Here is a 20,521-nt window from a genome sequence, read left to right on the forward strand (position 1 = left end):
CTATCTTGGATTCAGTGAAGAGGTTTTTGAGTCTCCATTGAACAAAAAAAGCTGCTACATTTTACTGAAAACAAAAGCTTATGTACAGTGTGTTAGATAAATGTGCGAGGAAAACTTCTAAAGATGTCTTGCTATGCAATATAACAGACATGCTGCTGCTACTGTCGATAGCACACAAATTGATTCAGAACTGAACAGATTTTTCAGTCCTTTATTCTATAGAATGAAAACAGTTGAAGTGATTTTCTAATGAGGTTCAGATGATTGTTAAAAGTTGCTCAAATTTTCATTTTACAGCTTAAGATGACCTCTGCACCTCTTGTAGATTTTATCATTTCAAAGTTATCGTTTTTAGCCTGCCACACCCCACCAAAATTGCAGATCAGCCTTGTGTAAGCTGCAGCATTTAATGATCGAGTTTGTTATCCTGTTGGTTTTTGTATACAGGCAAATGGGACAATTGTTGGATTTCCTAAAGCACAGCCATATGATGGCAGCATCCTGGAGGCAGAATGTGACATTCTCATCCCTGCAGCCGGTGAGAAGCAGATGACAAAGAGCAATGCGTGGAAAGTCAAAGCAAAGGTGAGCAAAAATATTGTGGCCTTGTCTTCAGCACATTGGCAAAGAGAAAATGTGCCCTTTACCCAGTCCAATGAAAGCACCTTGTTAATGTCTCCTGCATTATAGGATGCACTTTATGTAATTAGCCCCCTGCAACTACACTGAAATAACAAAACCATTGTTCATCACCACCCTCAGTGGTGGGAAAATTTAGCTGAGACTCTTTATGACAAAGCATATTTGTGTTTAATTTGATAATACAGCAACTCTATTAATGAGATAAAAACCAGCTACATTCAGAATCATGTCCCCAGCCTAACTTGATACAAATCAAATGTTCAGTTATCTCCAAACATTAAGGAAGGAGCTAAGCAACACAATTCAAACAAGAAGATACTGAAAGATTTGTTCTCATGACTGGCAGCTTGTTTTGATTTTAAGCTGACAATATTTCAAATCCATGCATCCCTGGCAATTGTGTTTAGAGTTATTTAATTGGCTTGGACTGATCAAAAGGTATGGAAGTTCATAAATTGTCAGACCAGTTAGCTGCCACAGTCTGTAAGAATGCAAACAAGGAATAACCATGTATGTCAAAGCTAACTGTAAAGCTATTTTACCTCCTGCAAGGACTAATAAGGACTAGGGCTGGGAAATTAGTGATAGGATGCAAGGAAATGGCAGAGTTTGAACAAATATTTTTTCATGGTAGAAGACACTAAAAGCATCCCAATAATAAAAAAAAAATTAGGGGCAAAAGGAAGGGAAGAACTTAAAAGAATCATTATCGCTGAAGGAAAAAGTACTGGGCAAACTTATGGGGCGAAAAACTGACAAGTCCCCTGGACTGATGGCCTGCATCAGAGGGTCTTAAAAGAAGTGGATGCATTGGCTATTATCTACCAAAATTTCCTAGATTCTCGAAAGGTCCCAGTGGATTGGTAAACTGCAAATATAACGCACCTTTTCAAGAAGGAAGATAGAAAGCAGAAAAATATAGGCCAGTTAGCTTAACATCTGTCATCGGGAAAATGTTGGAATCCATTATGAAGGAAGTATTAGGACATTTAGAAAATCACAATACAATCAGGCAGAGTCAACATGGTTTCATAAAAGGGAAATTGTGTTTGACATTTATTAGTGATCTTTGAGGATGTAACGAGCAGAGTGGATAAAGGGGGACCAGTAGATGTTGTATATTTAGATTTCTAAAAGGCATTCAATAAGGTGCCACATGAAAGGTTACTGCACAAGATAAGAGCCCTTATTGTTGGTGATAATATATTAGCATGGATAGACGATTGGCTAACTAGTAGAAAGCAGTCAGGATAAATGTGTCATTTTCAGGTTGCCAGACTAACTAGTCGTGTACCACAGGGGTCAGTGCTGGGGGTCTCAACTATTTACAGTCTACATTAGAATGGCTAGATTTGGAGAGGGAACATGTGCAGTACTACAGGCTGAAGAAGCAGAGCTAATACCTGCTGGCCATGGACCTTCCGGTTGCTGTCAAAAACAGCTGTCAGAGGGCCACCAACTCTGCTGTTACTCCTTGCTGGCCTGGAATTTTTTTTAAACTGACTTCTGGTTACATTACTGGCAACTCCTTGTCAGATTTTGCAATCTGAAGAGGCTGGATGCATCCTTTAAGGTTAACTTTCAGTGGGAAAGCAGATTGCTAAGTGGAAATTAGTTGGAAGGCAGTTTGGTATTACTCCCACCTCATTATGTTTCTTTGCTTCCTGTTTCAAGTGGGAGCTTTCTGCCCACTTTCTGGGATATCCCCCCAGAAATGTGCACAAAGAGGGTGGAAACCTGGTATAGTGGTGATGGGTCTTGACCCCTATTTCCTCTTGTCTGCATTCAAACAAAATCAGCCCCTATTTGTATAAAGCAGCACTAGAATTGAATGCAAGCTGTGCACTACTCTTTCTACCACCATGTGGTGTTAACAAGCAAAACAAAATGCATTTATATAGCACTATTAACATAGTAAAATGTCCCAAAGCAATTCAGAGGAGCATTGTCAAGCAACTATGTAAGGAGATAGTAGGACAGGTGTCCAAAAGCTTTGTCAAAGAGGCAGGTTTTAAGGAGCATCTTGAACGAGAAGAGAGGTAGCGAGGCATTGATGTTTAGGGAGGGAATTCCAGAGCTTGGGCCTGGGTAGCTGAAGGCATGGCCACCAATGAGGAGCGATTTTAAAATTATGATTGCTCAAGAGGCCAGAATCGGAGATGCGCAGATATCTCGGAGGGTTGTAGGGCTGGAGGAAGTTAGAAATTGGGAGGGGCGAAACCATGGATGGATTGGAACATAATGCAAATTTTAAAATTAAGATGTTGCTGGATTGGGAGCCAATGTAGGTTAGAGCAGGGAGGTGATACTGTATTGCAGGATTATCCAAGCATTTTGTCCTTGAATTGCATAAATATGTACTGTGGTGTCTCATGGGCTGCGTGTAAAGTTTAAACTTATTGCTTTTCATTTCCATATATCTCATGTTGCAAATGAACTGTGCTAATAACAGCCTTTCCAACCTACCCACAAAATTCTGAAAGGACAAACTATCGGAACCTTGCAGCAGATATTCGGCCTTGAAAGAACTGTCCAATTAGTCGCACACCCCTGCCCCATCCCCATAGCCCAACAGTCTTTTTCCTTTTCCAATGTATATCCAATTCCTTTTTAAAAGTTACTATTGAATCTGCTTCCACCACCCTTTCAGGTTCCAGATCATCATAACTTGCTGCATAAAAAGACTTCTCCTGGTTCTTTTGCCAATAAGTTAGTCGGTGTCCTCTGATTAATGATTCTTCTGCTCTATCAAAACCCATACATAAAACCAGGGCTCAATTGCCTGGGCTTCAAGGGCACTGCACTTAATAACAAAAAAAAAAGTTTCGATTTGTAATCATTCATAAATGTAAACACAACAGTCAGTTTTCACACTGCAACTTCACAAATGGCAATGAATGACCAGATAAATCTTTTTGCTGGTATTGGTTGAGGGAGGAATGCTGACCAGTATATTAGGCAAACCTCCTGTATTGTCGCCTGGGCTTCAAGGGCTATGTTCTTAGATACAGGCCTGCTTTAGGTCGCGAAAATGAACCCGAGCCCAATTTGGCCTGAGACCCTCCGATTTTTGCCTCGAGCCCGACCCGACCCGAACCCGTCACTACGCGGCCCGACCTGACCATTCCTTTACTTGCCTTGCTGACATCGAACCTGCAAGAAGCTGCAGCACATGCGCGAGACGTCATAGTGACATCACTCGCTCACTGCACTGATTCAGTTTTGTCCCAGACTCCCAGGTCAGGTAAATTTATAAAAAAAAAAATAAAAATTTTTTTTTTTAATACTTAACAGCAGAGCACTTACCGTGTGTGTCCGACCCAAGCCCGAAAGCTGGCCCCGGAAGATGGGCCCGACACGACTGTATTGGCAGTGTCATGTTTTGGATGAAACATTAAAGCAAGACCTCCATCTCTTGTTTCTGCATGTAAAGGATCCCACGGTACCATTCAAAGAACTACAGTTCTCCTGTTGCACTGTCCAATGTTCCTCCCTTGACCAACACCATCAGAAAAAAATAGATTTATCTGGTCATTCATTGCTATTTCTGAATTTAGTGTGCAAATTGGCTGTGTTTATGAGGTGTCTAGGTGTCAGTCTTGGCTCCAAGGGGGCACACTCGCTTCTGACTTAGGTCTTGGGTTCAAGCCCCACTCTGTAGACTTGAACCCAGTGAAGTACTGATGGAGTGCTGCACTATTAGAGGTACTGTCTTTAAGTTGGGATGTTAAGCTGAGGCTACATCCACCTCCTGTCAGGTACTGTTTTCCCCCACCCCATTAAAGGTAGAATATACAAATGTTAGATGTGCATCTTCTTTGGTCCCACCCAGTTTAAAATGTGTATATTTTCTTTCCCATTTTCCTTCCATTATCTTTCTTATGTGGAAGGCCTCAATTGCTTAAAATAATATGGGTGGCCATACTTTGTGTTTGAACCTGGACAGTGAGTGCTAGCAGACAGAATTATCTGTGGGGGCCATCACAGTTGAGTGAGCACATCTTGATTCAGCACTCTCCCAGCATTCACACATGTGGAGATCACTGAAAGAAAGGAAGAATTTGTATTTGTTTTAACATGTCACATCCTCAGGATGCTTGGTCACTAATGCTGGGGCAAAGAAAACCGGGGATGTGCAAGAGGTTAGAATTGGATGAGCACAAAGATCTTGCAGGATTGTGGTTAGAAATGGGGAGGACCGAGGCCATGATGGGGTTTGAAGATGAGAAAACACACTCAGATGTGTACTGTACCCTGACATTGACTCCAACCTTTTTGCTTTTCACAGATTATTGCCGAAGGTGCCAATGGGCCGACGACTCCAGAAGCCGACAAGATCTTCATGGAAAGGAACATCATGGTTATTCCAGTGAGTTATTGTTTGGCTTGCTGTTTCACACTCAAATGGGTATTGCCCTTCCCAGGCTGCTGCTTTCTAATAATCTCATCAGAAGTGACCTTCCAAGTGCAGTGAGCTATGTGAATCACATACTGCTCCCTGATTAAGGAAAGGCAGTTAGCAAATTTTGTATGGCTTAAGACCAGTAGTTATATTTTATAATGAACATTTCCTTTTTAGAATGAAATTCAGCATTATTTCTTTGCTAACAAATGACAGACTAGAGCTATTGGAATCAGTTTATAAATGTAAAACACTGTTTTTGGAAAGAGAGGTGTCAGATCTATTGTCAGGATTGAAATACTGTGCAGCAGAAAGTGATCTTAATCTGTAATGTGAAACTCAAATTAGCAATCCATTTTGCACCGTGCCCATTTCTTTGAATTCATTGTAAAGGGAAATGGGCTGCTGTGTAAAACGGGCTCTCTATTTTCTATAGACACGTCTCGCAAGACTGCCGAAGACTCATCCCATTCCTAATGCATCTTCTGTTCCTCGAGTAGCTACATTTTTGATTTAGATTTCACTTTTTTATGTTTTTGGTCTCTGCTCAGTGCTTGTGCTTGAAGAGCAGGAGCTTACTGCATGAGGATTGTAGCTGTGTGTAACTGGCCTGTGGTACAATGCCACCTGGGCACCTGAATTAGTTTTGAAGTATTCCAGGAGTGCAAGCATTTTTACAGTAGATTATTGTGAATTAGTGAACATAGCAACTTCTAATCAAGAAGTGAACAGCACATGAAATTGAGCAACTGGTCCAAATAAGCATTCAGGATGTAGGCGTCTGGCACCAGTCAATCTAAAAGGTGCTTCACCATGGAAGTGGTGATTGAGTTTTATCATTTTTGCACCTTATCTCTTCTGAAGGCAGGTGAGCAAACACTCAATCTGTTTCCTGAGTAGCCTCCTGCTTAGTGTGAGGATTGTTCACTTTTATCAAAAGAAAACTGCTTGCATGAAATGAATCATGACTTAAAAACCATTTTAAATACCTAATGTGTTTACATAGGAGTAGACCATTCAGCCCTTGAGTCTGTTCTGCCATTCAATTGGATCATGGCTAATCTGTATCTTAACTCCTTTTATCCGTCTTTTATCCTTCTGTATCCCTTAATACCTTTGCCTAAAAATAAAATCTGTCAATCTGTTTTGAATGTTTCAATTGATCACCAGCCTCAGCAGCTTTTTGTGGGAGAGTTCCAGATTTCCACTACTCTTAAGGTTAGGCCTCCTTGTTCTGGACTCTCCTACTAGGGGAAATAGTTTCTCTCTCTGCCTTTTCAAATCCTTGAATTATCTTAGTTATCAAAGTAGATCAGCATTTAATCTTCTGTACGCAAGGGATTGCAAACTCAGTCTATACAACCTGTCCTCGTAATTTAACCCATTTAGATTTTAGATTTTAGAATGTGAAGTGTGCAGTGGCTAATGCAAGCGTACAGTTCCACAAACCTAAGCCCAAGTAACTACTATTATTTTTAAGAACTGGTGAAAAAAAAAAACCATTCAGCAAAAAATGCAGTTGAACTAATTTGGAGCTTGTTATCTTGTGACCTGCTTTTTCTCAACTGCGCACTCAGTATGCAAGTCCACTGGTATCAGACCCACCGGCCATCCACGTCTCCGCTTTAAAGACGTCTGCAAACGCAACATGAAGTCCGGTGACATTGATCGCAAGTCGTGGGAGTCAGTTGCCAGCGTTCGCCAGAGCTGGCGGGCAGCCATAAAGACGGGGCTAAAGTGTGGCGAGTCAAAGAGACTTGGCAGTTGGCAGGAAAAAAAGACAGAGGCGCAAGGGGAGAGCCAACTGTGTAACAGCCCCGACAAACAAATTTTTCTGCAGCACCTGTAGAAGAGCCTGTCACTCTAGAATTGGCCTTTATAGCCACTCCAGGCGCTGCTCCACACACCACTGACCACCTCCAGGCGCTTACCCATTGTCTCTCGAGATAAGGAGGCCAAAGATTTAAAAAAAAGATACTCTTGCAAGAAATGTTTCAAATAGTATCATTGTTCTTAGCAGAGTTTGCCTTTGAAGTCACTACTGAAGCAGTTCTACCCGACAGAACTGATCAGCACAAATTGCTTTTTCCGTTATTGTGTAATCCACAATCAAGTTCTGCTTTAATATGAATTTGTCATTTTTATGTTTATGTTCTTCTTCTTTTGGGCCTCCTTATCTCGAGAGACAATGGATACGCGCCTGGAGGTGGTCAGTGGTTTGTGAAGCAGCGCCTGGAGTGGCTATAAAGGCCAATTCTGGAGTGACAGGCTCTTCCACAGGTGCTGCAGAGAAATTCGTTTGTCGGGGCTGTTGCACAGTTGGCTCTCCCCTTGCGCCTCTGTCTTTTTTCCTGCCAACTACTAAGTCTCTTCGACTCGCCACAATTTAGCCCTGTCTTTATGGCTGCCCGCCAGCTCTGGCGAATGCTGGCAACTGACTCCCACGACTTGTGATCAATGTCACACGATTTCATGTCGCGTTTGCAGACGTCTTTATAGCAGAGACATGGACGGCCGGTGGGTCTGATACCAGTGGCGAGCTCGCTGTACAATGTGTCTTTGGGGATCCTGCCATCTTCCATGCGGCTCACATGGCCAAGCCATCTCAAGCGCCGCTGACTCAGTAGTGTGTATAAGCTGGGGATGTTGGCCGCTTCAAGGACTTCTGTGTTGGAGATATAGTCCTGCCACCTGATGCCAAGTATTCTCCGAAGGCAGCGAAGATGGAATGAATTGAGACGTCGCTCTTGGCTGGCATACGTTGTCCAGGCCTCGCTGCCGTAGAGCAAGGTACTGAGGACACAGGCCTGATACACTCGGACTTGTGTTCCGTGTCAGTGCGCCATTTTCCCACACTCTCTTGGCCAGTCTGGACATAGCAGTGGAAGCCTTGCCCATGCGCTTGTTGATTTCTGCATCTAGAGACAGGTTACTGGTGATAGTTGAGCCTAGGTAGGTGAACTCTTGAACCACTTCCAGAGCGTGGTCGCCAATATTGATGGATGGAGCATTTCTGACGTCCTGCCCCATGATGTTCGTTTTCTTGAGGCTGATGGTTAGGCCAAATTCATTGCAGGCAGCCGCAAACCTGTCGATGAGACTCTGCAGGCATTCTTCAGTGTGAGATGTTAAAGCAGCATCGTCAGCAAAGAGGAGTTCTCTGATGAGGACTTTCCGTACTTTGGACTTCGCTCTTAGACGGGCAAGGTTGAACAACCTGCCCCCTGATCTTGTGTGGAGGAAAATTCCTTCAGAGGATTTGAACGCATGTGAAAGCAGCAGGGAGAAGAAAATCCCAAAAAGTGTGGGTGCGAGAACACAGCCCTGTTTCACACCACTCAGGATAGGAACGGGCTCTGATGAGGAGCCACCATGTTGAATTGTGCCTTTCATATTGTCATGGAATGAGGTGATGATACTTAGTAGCTTTGGTGGACATCCGATCTTTTCTAGTAGTCTGAAGAGACCACGTCTGCTGACGAGGTCAAAGGCTTTGGTGAGATCAATGAAAGCAATGTAGAGGGGCATCTGTTGTTCACGGCATTTCTCCTGTATCTGACGAAGGGAGAACAGCATGTCAATGGTGGATCTCTCTGCACGAAAGCCACACTGTGCCTCAGGGTAGACGCGCTCGGCCAGCTTCTGGAGCCTGTTCAGAGCGACTCGAGCAAAGACTTTCCCCACTATGCTGAGCAGGGAGATTCCACGGTAGTTGTTGCAGTCACCGCGGTCACCTTTGGTTTTTATAGAGGGTGATGATATTGGCATCGTGCATATCCTGGGGTACTGCTCCCTCGTCCCAGCACAGGCATAGCAGTTCATGTAGTGCTGAGAGTATAGCACGCTCGGCATTCTTGATTATTTCAGGGGTAATGCTGTCCTTTCCAGGGGCTTTTCCGCTGGCTAGAGAATCAATGGCATCACTGAGTTCCGATTTGGTTGGCTGTATGTCCAGCTCATCCATGACTGGTAGAGGCTGGGCTGCATTGAGGGCAGTCTCAGTGACAGCATTCTCCCTGGAGTACAGTTCTAGGTAGTGCTCAACCCAGCGGTCCATCTGTTTGCGTTGGTCAGTGATTATGTCCCCCGATTTAGATTTGAGGGGGGCGATCTTCTTGATTATGTACAGGGCTGTATTTATATACATTTTAAAGAATAAAAAGAACTCAGATGTTTGATTAGTCCATTGAATGAACATTTCAACACGTGACCTTTTAAAATAGGAAAAAAACATGTTACCCTTAAATGCTTTCTCATGTTAAAAGGTAAGCTTGTTGCAGGACGTTGGCATGTAAAACCATACAGGTTTAAAGCACAGAAAGAGGCCATTCAACCCATATCTTGTTTCTTGCTAGGGCAACTAAAAATTATTCTCTCGTTCCTCGTTCCCTGTAGGCTCCGTTTCCCTGTTTCAGCTGTTTATGTATGTTTCCTTACAAGATCCACTGGTATCTTTCTATTTCATATGGCAAAACAATCTGAACTTCAACAGCCCTCAAATTTGAAAAAACATCATCTAACCTCTCATTCATCAGAATATCAGGGTGAAAAGAGTTAAATTGTGAGGATAGGTTGCAGACTTATTTCCTTAAGAATAAAAGAATAAGGGGTGATCTAATTGTGTCGAAGGCGGTTAAATTAATTGATAAGAGTAGGTAGAGAAACTATTTCTTCTGAACAATGGAGCATAAACTTAAAATTAGTTTGTGGGGGTGATGTAGAAAGTACTTCACACACAATGTACTGGAAATCTGCAACAGCTTCCCTGCCAACACCCCCCGACCCCAAAATAAAACGCTGTTGAGGTTAGCTCTGTTGAAAATTTCAGAACTCCAATTGATAAATTTTTGTTAGCTAAGAGTATTAAGGGTTTATGGAACCAAGGAGGTATATGGTGTTAAGATATAGATCAGCTCTGAGCTAATTGAATGGCAGAACAGCTCGAAGGGTTTCTGGTCCTATATTCTTGATGATAACTGCTTGCCACTGACTCCCCAACCAGAGGAAATAATTCAGGAGTACATATATTTTTATATTTGAAAGTTCACCTTTTAAATGTGCATCATAGTGATTCTGATTCGCTAGTCCCCTCCACTCATTGTGTATGGTGAGGTTCTCATGTTTAAATGTCCTAATACTGTTGAAAAATTTAGTAAGACACTAAATCACAGTACTTCCCATCAGTGACCTTCATAAATTATCTAAGCCCGTTTATGTGATGTACCCACTCCAGCCTCTATTCCTCTCCGCCCCTGTACTCTGCACCAACTGCACTTGAGAGAAACAGCATCCAACCTGATCTGAAGCCTCTGCTGTTACTACTGTGAAGTACCTTAAGGACATGTAAGAATGTAGTTTGCTGGAGACTTTTTTTTGAAGAGATGTGTCAGTCAATCTCCCGCTCTACCCCTACATTGCTGCAGCTAAGAACAGGATTTCAAAGAAAAATGTGTATGAATCCTAGTATCACTCAGCATCGCGGTTGGTGCTTCAGTGGACTGCACCACCCGGATCACTGCAATTCAGATCTGTAACTATTTTTCCCTTCTCTTTGCAGGATCTATACTTAAATGCTGGTGGCGTCACCGTTTCCTACTTTGAGTGGCTGAAAAATCTGAACCATGTTAGCTATGGCCGTCTGACCTTCAAATATGAGAGAGACTCCAACTACCATCTGCTAAGTACGTGATTTTGCGGCTTTCATGAAGATTTACATGAGTACAATATTGAAGGCCAACACTCCGTGGAGCAAAGCAGAGTGGTCTTGTGGTTTTTAAACCTGAATTTATCATTAATAGTTCAACAGAACATTGAAATAAACGATGCAGTGTGTTACGAAGCCTTCACTTGGGCAGCAGTGAAGTCGTTACAGTTAGCATCTATCCATAGGCTAGGAAAGCGAGGGAGAAAAATCAGTCAGCAGTTCTGGTACTAATTGTTGTCTGCTGGAATGTGAGATGGCATTTGGTCAGGGTGAGCCACATTTTTGATCTTCATGGAGTCATATTCATTGTCCAGACTGCAAATGGTCATTTGGGTAAGGGTGCTGGTGGGCTGAAACCCATGTGGAGCTGTAGCCCAGTATAGGATAGGGGCTGAGAAAAGAAAATGATGGGAGATGGAATTTGTCACCTTTTGAGAGCTATATTTGAATCCATCCCAAACCAAGGGGGCAATTCTTTCTGTTAAATAATTTTTAGATGGGGAAACTAATTTTGGACACTGACTCCTGTGACCTTGGTAAAACCCAGCACAGAGGATGGGTGAAACTTATCAAAGGTTCCAGTTGAGCAGTCACACACGCAAGATTCCTCAAGGTAATAATTCTGCAGTGGTGCACTAACTTAATGAGTGCTTTAAGGAGTCATGTGGCTGGTCTTGGTTTCTTCTTTGGATTTAATCTGTTTGCTGCAGTTCTTGAGAGTTTTGCTAACTATTAATGTCAGGGTTATGCTTCCTATCCCCTGAAATCCAGTAACTAATTGGTTAATCACAGCCAGTGCTGTTGTTGCTGATATGGAGGTTTAAGGGGTGGGCCTTGAGTTGGTCTGGTGCGTTTGCTGTTGTACAAATCTATAAATTGGCACTAATTGAAGAGGGGAGTTGTCTGAATTTGGCACCCACAGGATGTTTGTCATACTTACTGAACAGCAATAATGACTTATAACTTAATTATAAGTTACATTAATGATTTAGACATGAATGTAGCAGGTATGATCAGTAAGTTCACAGATGACATGAAAATTGGTGGTGTCGTAAATAGTGAGGAGGAAAGCCTGAGATTACAGGATGATATAGATGGGCTGGTAAGATGGACGAGCAGTGGCAAATGGAATTTAATCCTGAGAAGTGTGAGGTGATGCATTTTGGAGGACGAACAAGGCAAGGGAATATACAATGGATGGTAGGACCCTAGGAAGTACAGAGGGTCAGACGGACCTTGGTGTACTTGTCCATAGATCACTGAAGGCAGCAGTACAGATAGATAAGGTGGTTAAGAAGGCATATGGGATACTTGCCTTTATTAGACGAGGCATAGAATATAAGAGCAGGGAGGCTATGATGGAGGTGTATAAAACGCTAGTTAGGCCACAGCTGGAGTACTGTGTACAGTTCTGGTCGCCACACTATAGGGAGGATGTGGTTGCATTGGAGAGGATGCAGAGGTGATTCACCAGTATGTTGCCTGGGCTGGAGCATTTCAGCTATGAAGAGAGACTGGATGGGCTAGAGTTGTTTTCCTTAGAACAGAGAAGGCTGAGGGGGGACCTGATTGAGGTATACAAAATTATGAGGGACATTGATAGGATAGATGGGAAGAAACTTTTTCCCTTAGTGGAGGTGTCAATAACTAGGGGATATAGATGTAAGGTAAGGGGCATGAGGTTTAGAGGGGATTTGAGGAAAAATATTTTCACCCAGACGGTGGTTGGAATCTGGAACGCACTGCCTGAGGGGTTAATTAGGCAGGAACCCTCAACGTTTAAGCAGTATTTAGATGAGCACTTGAAACGCCATAGCATACAAGGCTACGGGCCAAGTGCTGGAAAATGAGATTAGAATAAATAGGTGCTTGATGGCCGGCACAGACACAGTGGGCCGAAGGACCTGTTTCTGTGCTGTATGACTCTATGATGAGTAGTGTTACGGTAAGTGCACAGTCTATTAAATGGTTAGCTACTGCATTCTGTATGTTATAATATAAATTGCTGTAATTCCCTAAAGAGTCTGATAGTTTTATTAAGTACAGAGCAGGTAATTTGGCAGGGAGAAGAGAGATCACGTGGGTGTGTCTGGCTGATGCATAGATAGTTATTAGTAATGAAATTACCAGGTCTGACTTAGTTTGGTGCTATTGAGGTAAGCACCAGACATTGAAAAGTCCAGAATTAAAACATAGAATGCTGGAAGTACTCTGGTCTGGCAGCATCTGTGGAGAGAGAATCAGAGTTAACATTTCAAGTCTAACCTTTCAGAACTGGAAAAAGTTAAAGATGAATAACAAGTTTTAAGCAAGAACAGAGGCAGAGAAAGGGGAAGGTGGTATGGAAGGCTGGAGAGATTAAATGAGAGCAAGGATAATGGTGCAAGGCAAAAAGAGATGTGAATGAGCAATGTTTCCTCTAATCTGCGTGGGTGTGCGACCATGCAGCAGCAGGAATGTGCTGCGCAGGAAACAAACAGACTGCACATCAGTCTTAAAGGAACTGCACAGGGCAACAAGCTAGCCTCGCACTGCAAACAGAAGTCAAAGGGAACATTGGTAATAGGACAAGTGAAGAAACAGAAGATAGGTCTAAAGGAAGTGAAAATGGCAATAGTGGAATCATTACCTACAGCTGCTGTCAGAAAAAAATGGGGGTAGAGGTTATGATCTGAAATTGTAGAACTCTACGTTGAGTCTGGAAGGCTGTAAAGTGCTTAATAAAAAGATGAGGTGCTGTTTCTCAAGCTTGCATTGAACTTAATTAGAAGACTGTAGGAGGCAGAAGTCAGTGTGGGTGAGATAGAGAATTAAAATGACATCCAAGTGGAAGCCTGGTCACGAAGTCACCCAATCTGCATCTGATCTCCTCAATGTAGAGGGGACCGCATCATGAGCAGTGACTACAGTATTCTATATTGGAAGCACTTCTCTGGAAGGTTATATCATTAGAATAGATGCGACAGAGAAACTGGGAGAATAGAATAGAAGTAAAGAAGTCTTGCGGCAATTGTGTAGTTCCTTGGTAAGACTACACCTGGAGTATTTTGTACGGTTTTGATCTCCTTACCCAAGGAAGGATATACTTGCAGTAGAGGGAGTGCAGCAAAGGTCCACCAGACTGATTCCTGGGATGGTGGGATTGTCCTGTAAGGAGAGATTGAGGAGACGGGGCTTGTATTCTCTAGAGTTTAGAAGAATGAGAAGTGATCTTATTGAGGCATACAAAATTCTTGCAGGGCTCGACAGGGTAGATGCAGGAAGAATGTTACCCCAGTTTCAGAATAGGAGGTAGGCCATTTAGGACTGAGGTAAGGAGGAATTTCTTCACTCATAGGGTAGCGAATCTTTGGAATTCTCTACCCCAGAGGGCTGTGGAGACTCAGTCATTGAGTATGTTAAGACAGAGATTGATAGATTTTTAGATATTAAAGATATCAAGGGATATGGGAATAGTGCAGGAAAATGGCATTGAGGTAGAAGATCAGCCGTGATCTAGTTGAATGGCGGAGCAGGCTCGAGGGGCCAAATGGCCTCCTCCTCCTATTGCCTATGTTCCTATAATCCTTAAAAAAAAATTTTAAAAAAGTTGCGTGTGGGAGAAAGTGTAGTCAAGGTAGCTGTGGGAGTCAGTGGGTTTATGGTAGATATTGATAGCCTGTGCCCAGAAATGGAAATAGAAGTCGAGGAAGGGAAGAGTCGGGAGTCTGAGATGGTCTCTGTTAAAGATGAGGGAAGGGTTGATGAAATTTTCCAGTTTGTGGCAACAGCAAATTGAAATTGCATTGGTAGTCACCAATGTACAGGATAAAGAGGTAAGCGAGGGCACTAGGCAGAACTGGGAAAAAACAATGTCCCACATATCCCACAGAAAGGCAGGCATAGCTAGGTCCCCTACAGTTTCCCATAGCAACACCTTTTTATTTGGTCGAAGTGAGTATAATTGAACTGTTCACATTCGTGGAGGGATCGAGAAGAAGAGGGCACAGATTTAAGGTAATTGGCAAAATAAGCAATGGCGACATGGGGAAGAACTTTTTCACGCCGGGTGGTTACAATCTGGAATGCACTCCGAGTGTGTGGTGGAGGCTGCTTCATTTATTCAAGAGGGAATTGGATTGATAGCTGAGCAGGAAAAATGTGCAGGGCTGCAGGGAGGAGGTGGGAGAGTGGCACTAGGTAAACTGCTCTTTCGGAGAGCCAGCGTAGACATGATGGGCTGACTGGCCGCCTCCTTTGCTGTAACAATTCTGTGAAGTTGTTCACTGTTCGGCCAGGTGGATGAGGCTGGTGGTGGATGGAGACTGGTTGAGCTTCCGTTCAAGGAAAAATGGAAAGCACTCTGGCTGCTTTGGTAGGGGATGGAGGTGTAGAGGGATTGTATGTCCATGGTGAAAGGTGACGGTCAATGTCAGAAAACTGTTGGTGACAGAAGGCATCAGACCTTCACTGCACCTTCCATCACTTTACTGATGATTGAGAGTAGACTGATGGGGTGGTAATTGACCAGGTTGGACTTGTCCTGCCTTTTGTGTACAGGACATACCTGGGCAATTTTCCACATTGCCGGGTAGATGCCAGTGTTGTAGCTGTACTGGAACAGCTTGGCTAGGGGCGCGGCAAGTTGTGGAGCACAGGATTTCAGTACTATTGCCGGAATATTGTCGGCCCATACCCTTTGCAGTATCCAGTGCCTTCAGTCATTTCTTGATATCACGTGGAGTGAATCAAATTGGCTGAAGTCTGGCATCTGTGATGCTGGGGACTTCAGGAGGAGGCCGAAATGGATCATCAACTCGGCACTTCTGGCTGAAGACTGTTGCAAATGCTTCAGCCTTATCTTTTGCACTGATGTGCTGGGCTCCCATGGGGACATTTGTGGAGCCACCTCCTCCAGTTAGTTGTTTAATTAGCCACCACCATTCACGGCTGGATGTGACAGGGCTACAGAGCTTAGATCTGATCCGTGGACCCTCTCCTGCTTTTTGCCTTCCAACCCCTGCCAGAAAGATGTCAGCAACAAGCTGCTACTGCCAGCCTGAAGTTTCCATGAGGAGTGATGCACCATTGAGGCCTTGGATCAGATTGACCACTTGATCTTTGAAGTGCTGGTGACGGATGGTGCAGGGGCGCCAAGGAGGAAATGGCACGATGGAAAGCACAGACGCAAAATAGCTCAAATGTGTCCTTTATAACTCTTGAATTATCTTCCATGGAAATGGTTACCACCTTTTTAAATTGGGAATAGAGGACCATTTTGGGCAGCCAGTGAGCGAGATCTCTTGCTGGCTGACCTTTATGATCCCTGCATCCTCTTTCTTCTTTTATGTTGTTAGTCTTCGTGACATCTATAGATTGTCCTAGTGTCGCAGCTTTAGAGAAGATACAAGACTACTGTCTTGAATGCAAGATATAATTGCTGCTCTATCCAATCCTTGTTTACCCATAGATGCCAAAATCTAAGCAGGTGTGTTTCAGTTGGTGAAATGCTTCTTGGCTAAGTGGGTCCTTTCTTTGTAGGTAAATGGAAATTGGTTGTGATGACAAGTACTGTGAGCAAGATTGTGGCTGAAATATAATAATCTTCACTAGCAAATTACTGAGTAGCAAAAAATGTGGTTTCTGCTTGTTACTTTTGTAGGAGTTGTTGATTCTGATGGATTTGAGAGCTGCAGACGGTATAGAATTACATTGAAAGTGTAATTAAATTTAAGCTTTTATTAGTGCTGAATTTTTTATGACATTTATTTTGGGGAGATGTTAAAGCCCAGACACACTGAACTTATAATAAAATTGACATGTCATTTCCCATGAGGTAAGCAATGAAATGACAATTCTCAGCTGCTGTCTATTGCAAGTTGTTTTAGCTTTCTTAAAGATTTAAAATTGTCTTCCCCAATTTCTTTTTAGAAAATGAGTTATGGTTCCACGGTTCTGTATTAGACTGTATTCAAATCCCTGCATGGCTTCGCTATCACCTGTAACCCTCGACAACTCGCCTCACTCAAACTGTTTCTTCAACTATGGCCTCTTGTGCATCCCCCCACTTCCGCCACCCCACTATTGACTGTGTGTCTTTAGCCATCTAGGCCCAAAGCTCTGAAATGTCCTCCCTAAATCCCTCTACCCCTTTCTGATTCTTTATTGTGTCCAGTTCTGGGCACCACACTTTAGGAAGGATGTGAAAGTGTTAGTGGGTGCAGAAAAGATTCACAAGAATGGTTCCAGGAATGAGGAACTTCAGTTATGGTTGGCCATTCGGCCCTTCGAGCCCGCTCTGCCATTCATTATGATCATCGCTGATCATCCAACTCCGTAACCTGTTCCCACTTTCGCCCCATACCCTTTGATCCCTTTAGACCCAAGATCTACATCTAACTCCTTCTTGAAAACATACACTGTTTTGGCCTCAACTGCTTTCTGTGGTCGCGAATTTCACGGGCTCACCACTCTCTGGATGAAGAAGTTTCTCCTCATCTCAGTCCTGAAAGGTTTACCCGTATCCTTAGACTATGATCCCTGGTTCTGGACTCTTTCTCCCCCCCCCCCCCCCCCCCCCCCCCCAATCGGGGACATTCTTCCTGCATCTACCCTGTCTAGTCCTGCTGGAATTTTATAGGTTTCTATGAGATCCCCCCCCCACCCCACTCTTCTGAACTCCAGCGAATGTAATCCTAACCGACTCAATCTCTCCTCATAAGTCAGTCCCGCCATCCCGGGTATCAGTCTGGTAAACCTTCGCTGCACTCCCTCCATAGCAAGAACATCCTTCCTCAGATAAGGAGACCAAAACTGCACACAATATTCCAGGTGTCGCCTGGGCTGGGCTATGGGGAGAAGGTGGGGGAGTGACACTAAGTGAATTGCTCCTTCAGAGAGCCAGCACAAACACAACAGGCCAGATGGTCGTCTCCTATGCTGTAACCATTCTATAAAAACCTATGTTTTTGACAAAGCTTTTGGTTGCCATCTCCTTTGGCTCAGTGTCATTTTCTGTCCGCTTACACTCCCGTGAAGTACCTTAGGATGTTTTACTACATTAAAGGCGCCATATGGTTTAAATGGATGGCACACGTGCTGTATTTAAACTAACTTTAGGGTCACTGGGAAACTTGAAATAGAAATATTCGCATTTAAAATCCTCGCTCAGAAGGTGTCCCTTGTTATACTGCACCAGCATCAGAATTCATTGGGGCATAACAAAGCATAGTGCATCATGCCACTGCTGGCTAGTCCGTAGTAGGCTTTTTCTTCAAGTCCAATTGATGCTTGGTTTTCTGTCTGCTATCAACAGACTCAAACTAGTCAATTTCATCCAGTACAGAAGCTTATGGAGTGGGGCGAGAAATTGCTATCTTTAAGCAGTTTCCCAAATATTTTAGTTCATTGAATTTTGACTCTGCCTAATAGTAATCCTGTTTCATTTGTTCCTCAGTGTCTGTCCAGGAAAGTTTGGAGAGGAAGTTTGGCAAGCATGGCGGCACAATACCAGTTGTGCCAACGGCAGAATTCCAAGCCAGAATAGCGGTGAGTCTCGGGCTATTCCTCCTCTTCACCCTAACTCCCACACCAACCACCTCCCACTGCTCCCCTCCCCCCACCCCCCCCCCCCCCCCAAAAAATGTAATGGACAGGCAAACTGATCTACGTCATATTCTGCACTAAACCAAGAGTACAGCAAAAAGCAGAAAATATGGTAATGCCAAAGAATATAATCCTGGATCCAATCAGGACTTCCACAGAGCAAGTGAATGAAAATGGGACCTTGGGAGATCTGTCTTTATTTCTTAACACCCTAAGGATAATAGAAGTAGTCACATTGAATAGGAGTAAAGCTGCTCTGAATCTAACCTTGTATTTTGAAATTGTTATTGGCATAGCAAAACCTGGGTGTAATAGAAAATTACATGTGCTGAAGGCAAATCTTTGCCCATTAACCCTTAATTTTTGCCTGGGAGAGAATTTGCTAAGTTAGCCGCGTGCAGCTCCTCTATTCCGCTTTTATGATATGTGATAGTATGATTCTATGTTTGGGAAGCTGCAATAATGATGTGTGCTGCAGTCGCAGGGAATTGGCATTTATTGGTTATGGTAGCCTAATGATTGTGAATTTGGACCTTTTGTGAATATGTTGTATCCTGCACTATTTAACTGCCAATCCTGTTCTTTATGTAGCCATGTTTCAGTTATCCATACTGCATCTGGTTCCTCTCTAGGAATTGTTTCCAGTTCCCACATTTTGTTTCGGATGCTGTGCACATTGCTGTACAAGCAGTTTAATTGTTGATTAATCATTCTGCAGTTTTATACCTGAACAACATGGAGAGAACAAAGAAAGGGTGTAGGCAATTTGTTTGAATGAGAGCAATGCAGATACTCTCTCCTGAAAATTTTGAGATGAAGGCTGCCAAGTGCTGATGGTACAATGTTTGCTTGTAAAATCTGTCCATTCAGAAATTGGGGTGTTTCCTTTGAAGTTGGACAGTTGAGTGCGCCATTTACAAAACAAACACAAACCATGTAAAATAGGCGTGGTAACTAGTTAATGCAGCTGCTGCATTTGTAGGAAAAGATGTTTCCAGTTGATGATAGCTGACCTTTTGACTTCTCCATGATGGCACAATCAAGATCGAAAGTTTGAGTGGGGGTCTTAGGAACCACCCCACATGCTCCTACACTGTAGTACTGCACATTAGTACCATATCACAAAACTTCTCCATTTTTTTTTTAAATAAGTAAACTGCTGGAGCAGGGCTGATTACTGGCCCTGTCCACCAGCTGATGCTGAATGTTGGAAAACAGAATGAAAGAAACTTTCTAAAATCTTGCCATTTTATCTTTTTAAAACCAAGAAGTTCCCTTTTTCCACTTTTTTTGTCCCTAGCACAGACCTGAGACCAGCTCCAAGGCCTTTGCTAACTTTAGCACTCTCCCCTGGGAATTGAGTGTCACAGGCTAAAGGCCTGCTCAGGTCTGCAAAAAAAATAAACCCAACCCGAGCCTGACCCGGCCCGAGTCCTTCCTTTTTTTTCCCGCGCCCGACCCAACCATCAGTTAACTTACCTTCCATTTTTCACTTTGTTGCTGATCTGCACAAGTTTAAAATAACTAACAAAACCACCTTTTCTAGTCCAAAAATTAAATTAACATTGGAGCCACTTGCCTGTGATACAGCGTGTCCGACCCCAGCCCGAATACCCGACCCAACCCAAACCCGATGCATGTCGTCGGGTTCGGGGCGGGTAGCAGGCCTTTATCGCAGCCTGACTTGCTCCATGCTTGGTTATGGTATTTCATTTAAATTTTCATAGTGTGTCTCCACATTGCACCATGGTTGATCTCATCAGGGAAGAAGGAATGTATGGCTGATCTGTTTCTTAACTCCAGCTTGATTCTGTAACCCTTAATACTGTCGCCTAACAGAAATCTATCAATCTGTTATGAAATTTGCAAATGACTACAAGCCTCAGCAACATTTTATGGAAGTTTGGTTTCCACTACTCTTTGTGAAGCAGTGCTTTCTGACCTCGCCCCTGAGCAGCCTAGCCCTAATTTCAAGGCTATGAACTTGTTCTGCACTCTCCCACTAGAGGAAATAGTTTCTCTCTCCCTTATCAAAATCTTTAATTATCTTCAACACAAATTAGATCAGCCTTTAATCTATACGCAAGGGATTGCAAACCTAGTCTGTGCAACCTGTCCTCATAATTTAACCCATTTAACCTTTTAGGTTTTGGAATGTGAAGTGTGCAGTAGCTAATTCCAGTGTACTG

General features: G+C 43.3%; 1 protein-coding gene across 1 annotated transcript in view; it reads left to right on the plus strand.

The window, feature by feature from the left end:
* Positions 1 to 20,521, plus strand: part of glud1a (glutamate dehydrogenase 1a) — a 110,245-nt gene that overhangs the window by 69,881 nt on the left and 19,843 nt on the right. The window contains exons 8-11 of the mRNA XM_068020775.1: positions 448 to 585; positions 4,931 to 5,011; positions 10,602 to 10,725; positions 18,184 to 18,275. Of these exons, the coding sequence (XP_067876876.1) occupies positions 448 to 585; positions 4,931 to 5,011; positions 10,602 to 10,725; positions 18,184 to 18,275 (435 nt within the window). The remainder of the gene's footprint in view (positions 1 to 447; positions 586 to 4,930; positions 5,012 to 10,601; positions 10,726 to 18,183; positions 18,276 to 20,521) is intronic.

Source organism: Heterodontus francisci, chromosome 42 (assembly GCF_036365525.1).
Source record: "Heterodontus francisci isolate sHetFra1 chromosome 42, sHetFra1.hap1, whole genome shotgun sequence".
In the NCBI taxonomy this organism is placed as follows: Eukaryota; Metazoa; Chordata; class Chondrichthyes; order Heterodontiformes; family Heterodontidae; genus Heterodontus; species Heterodontus francisci.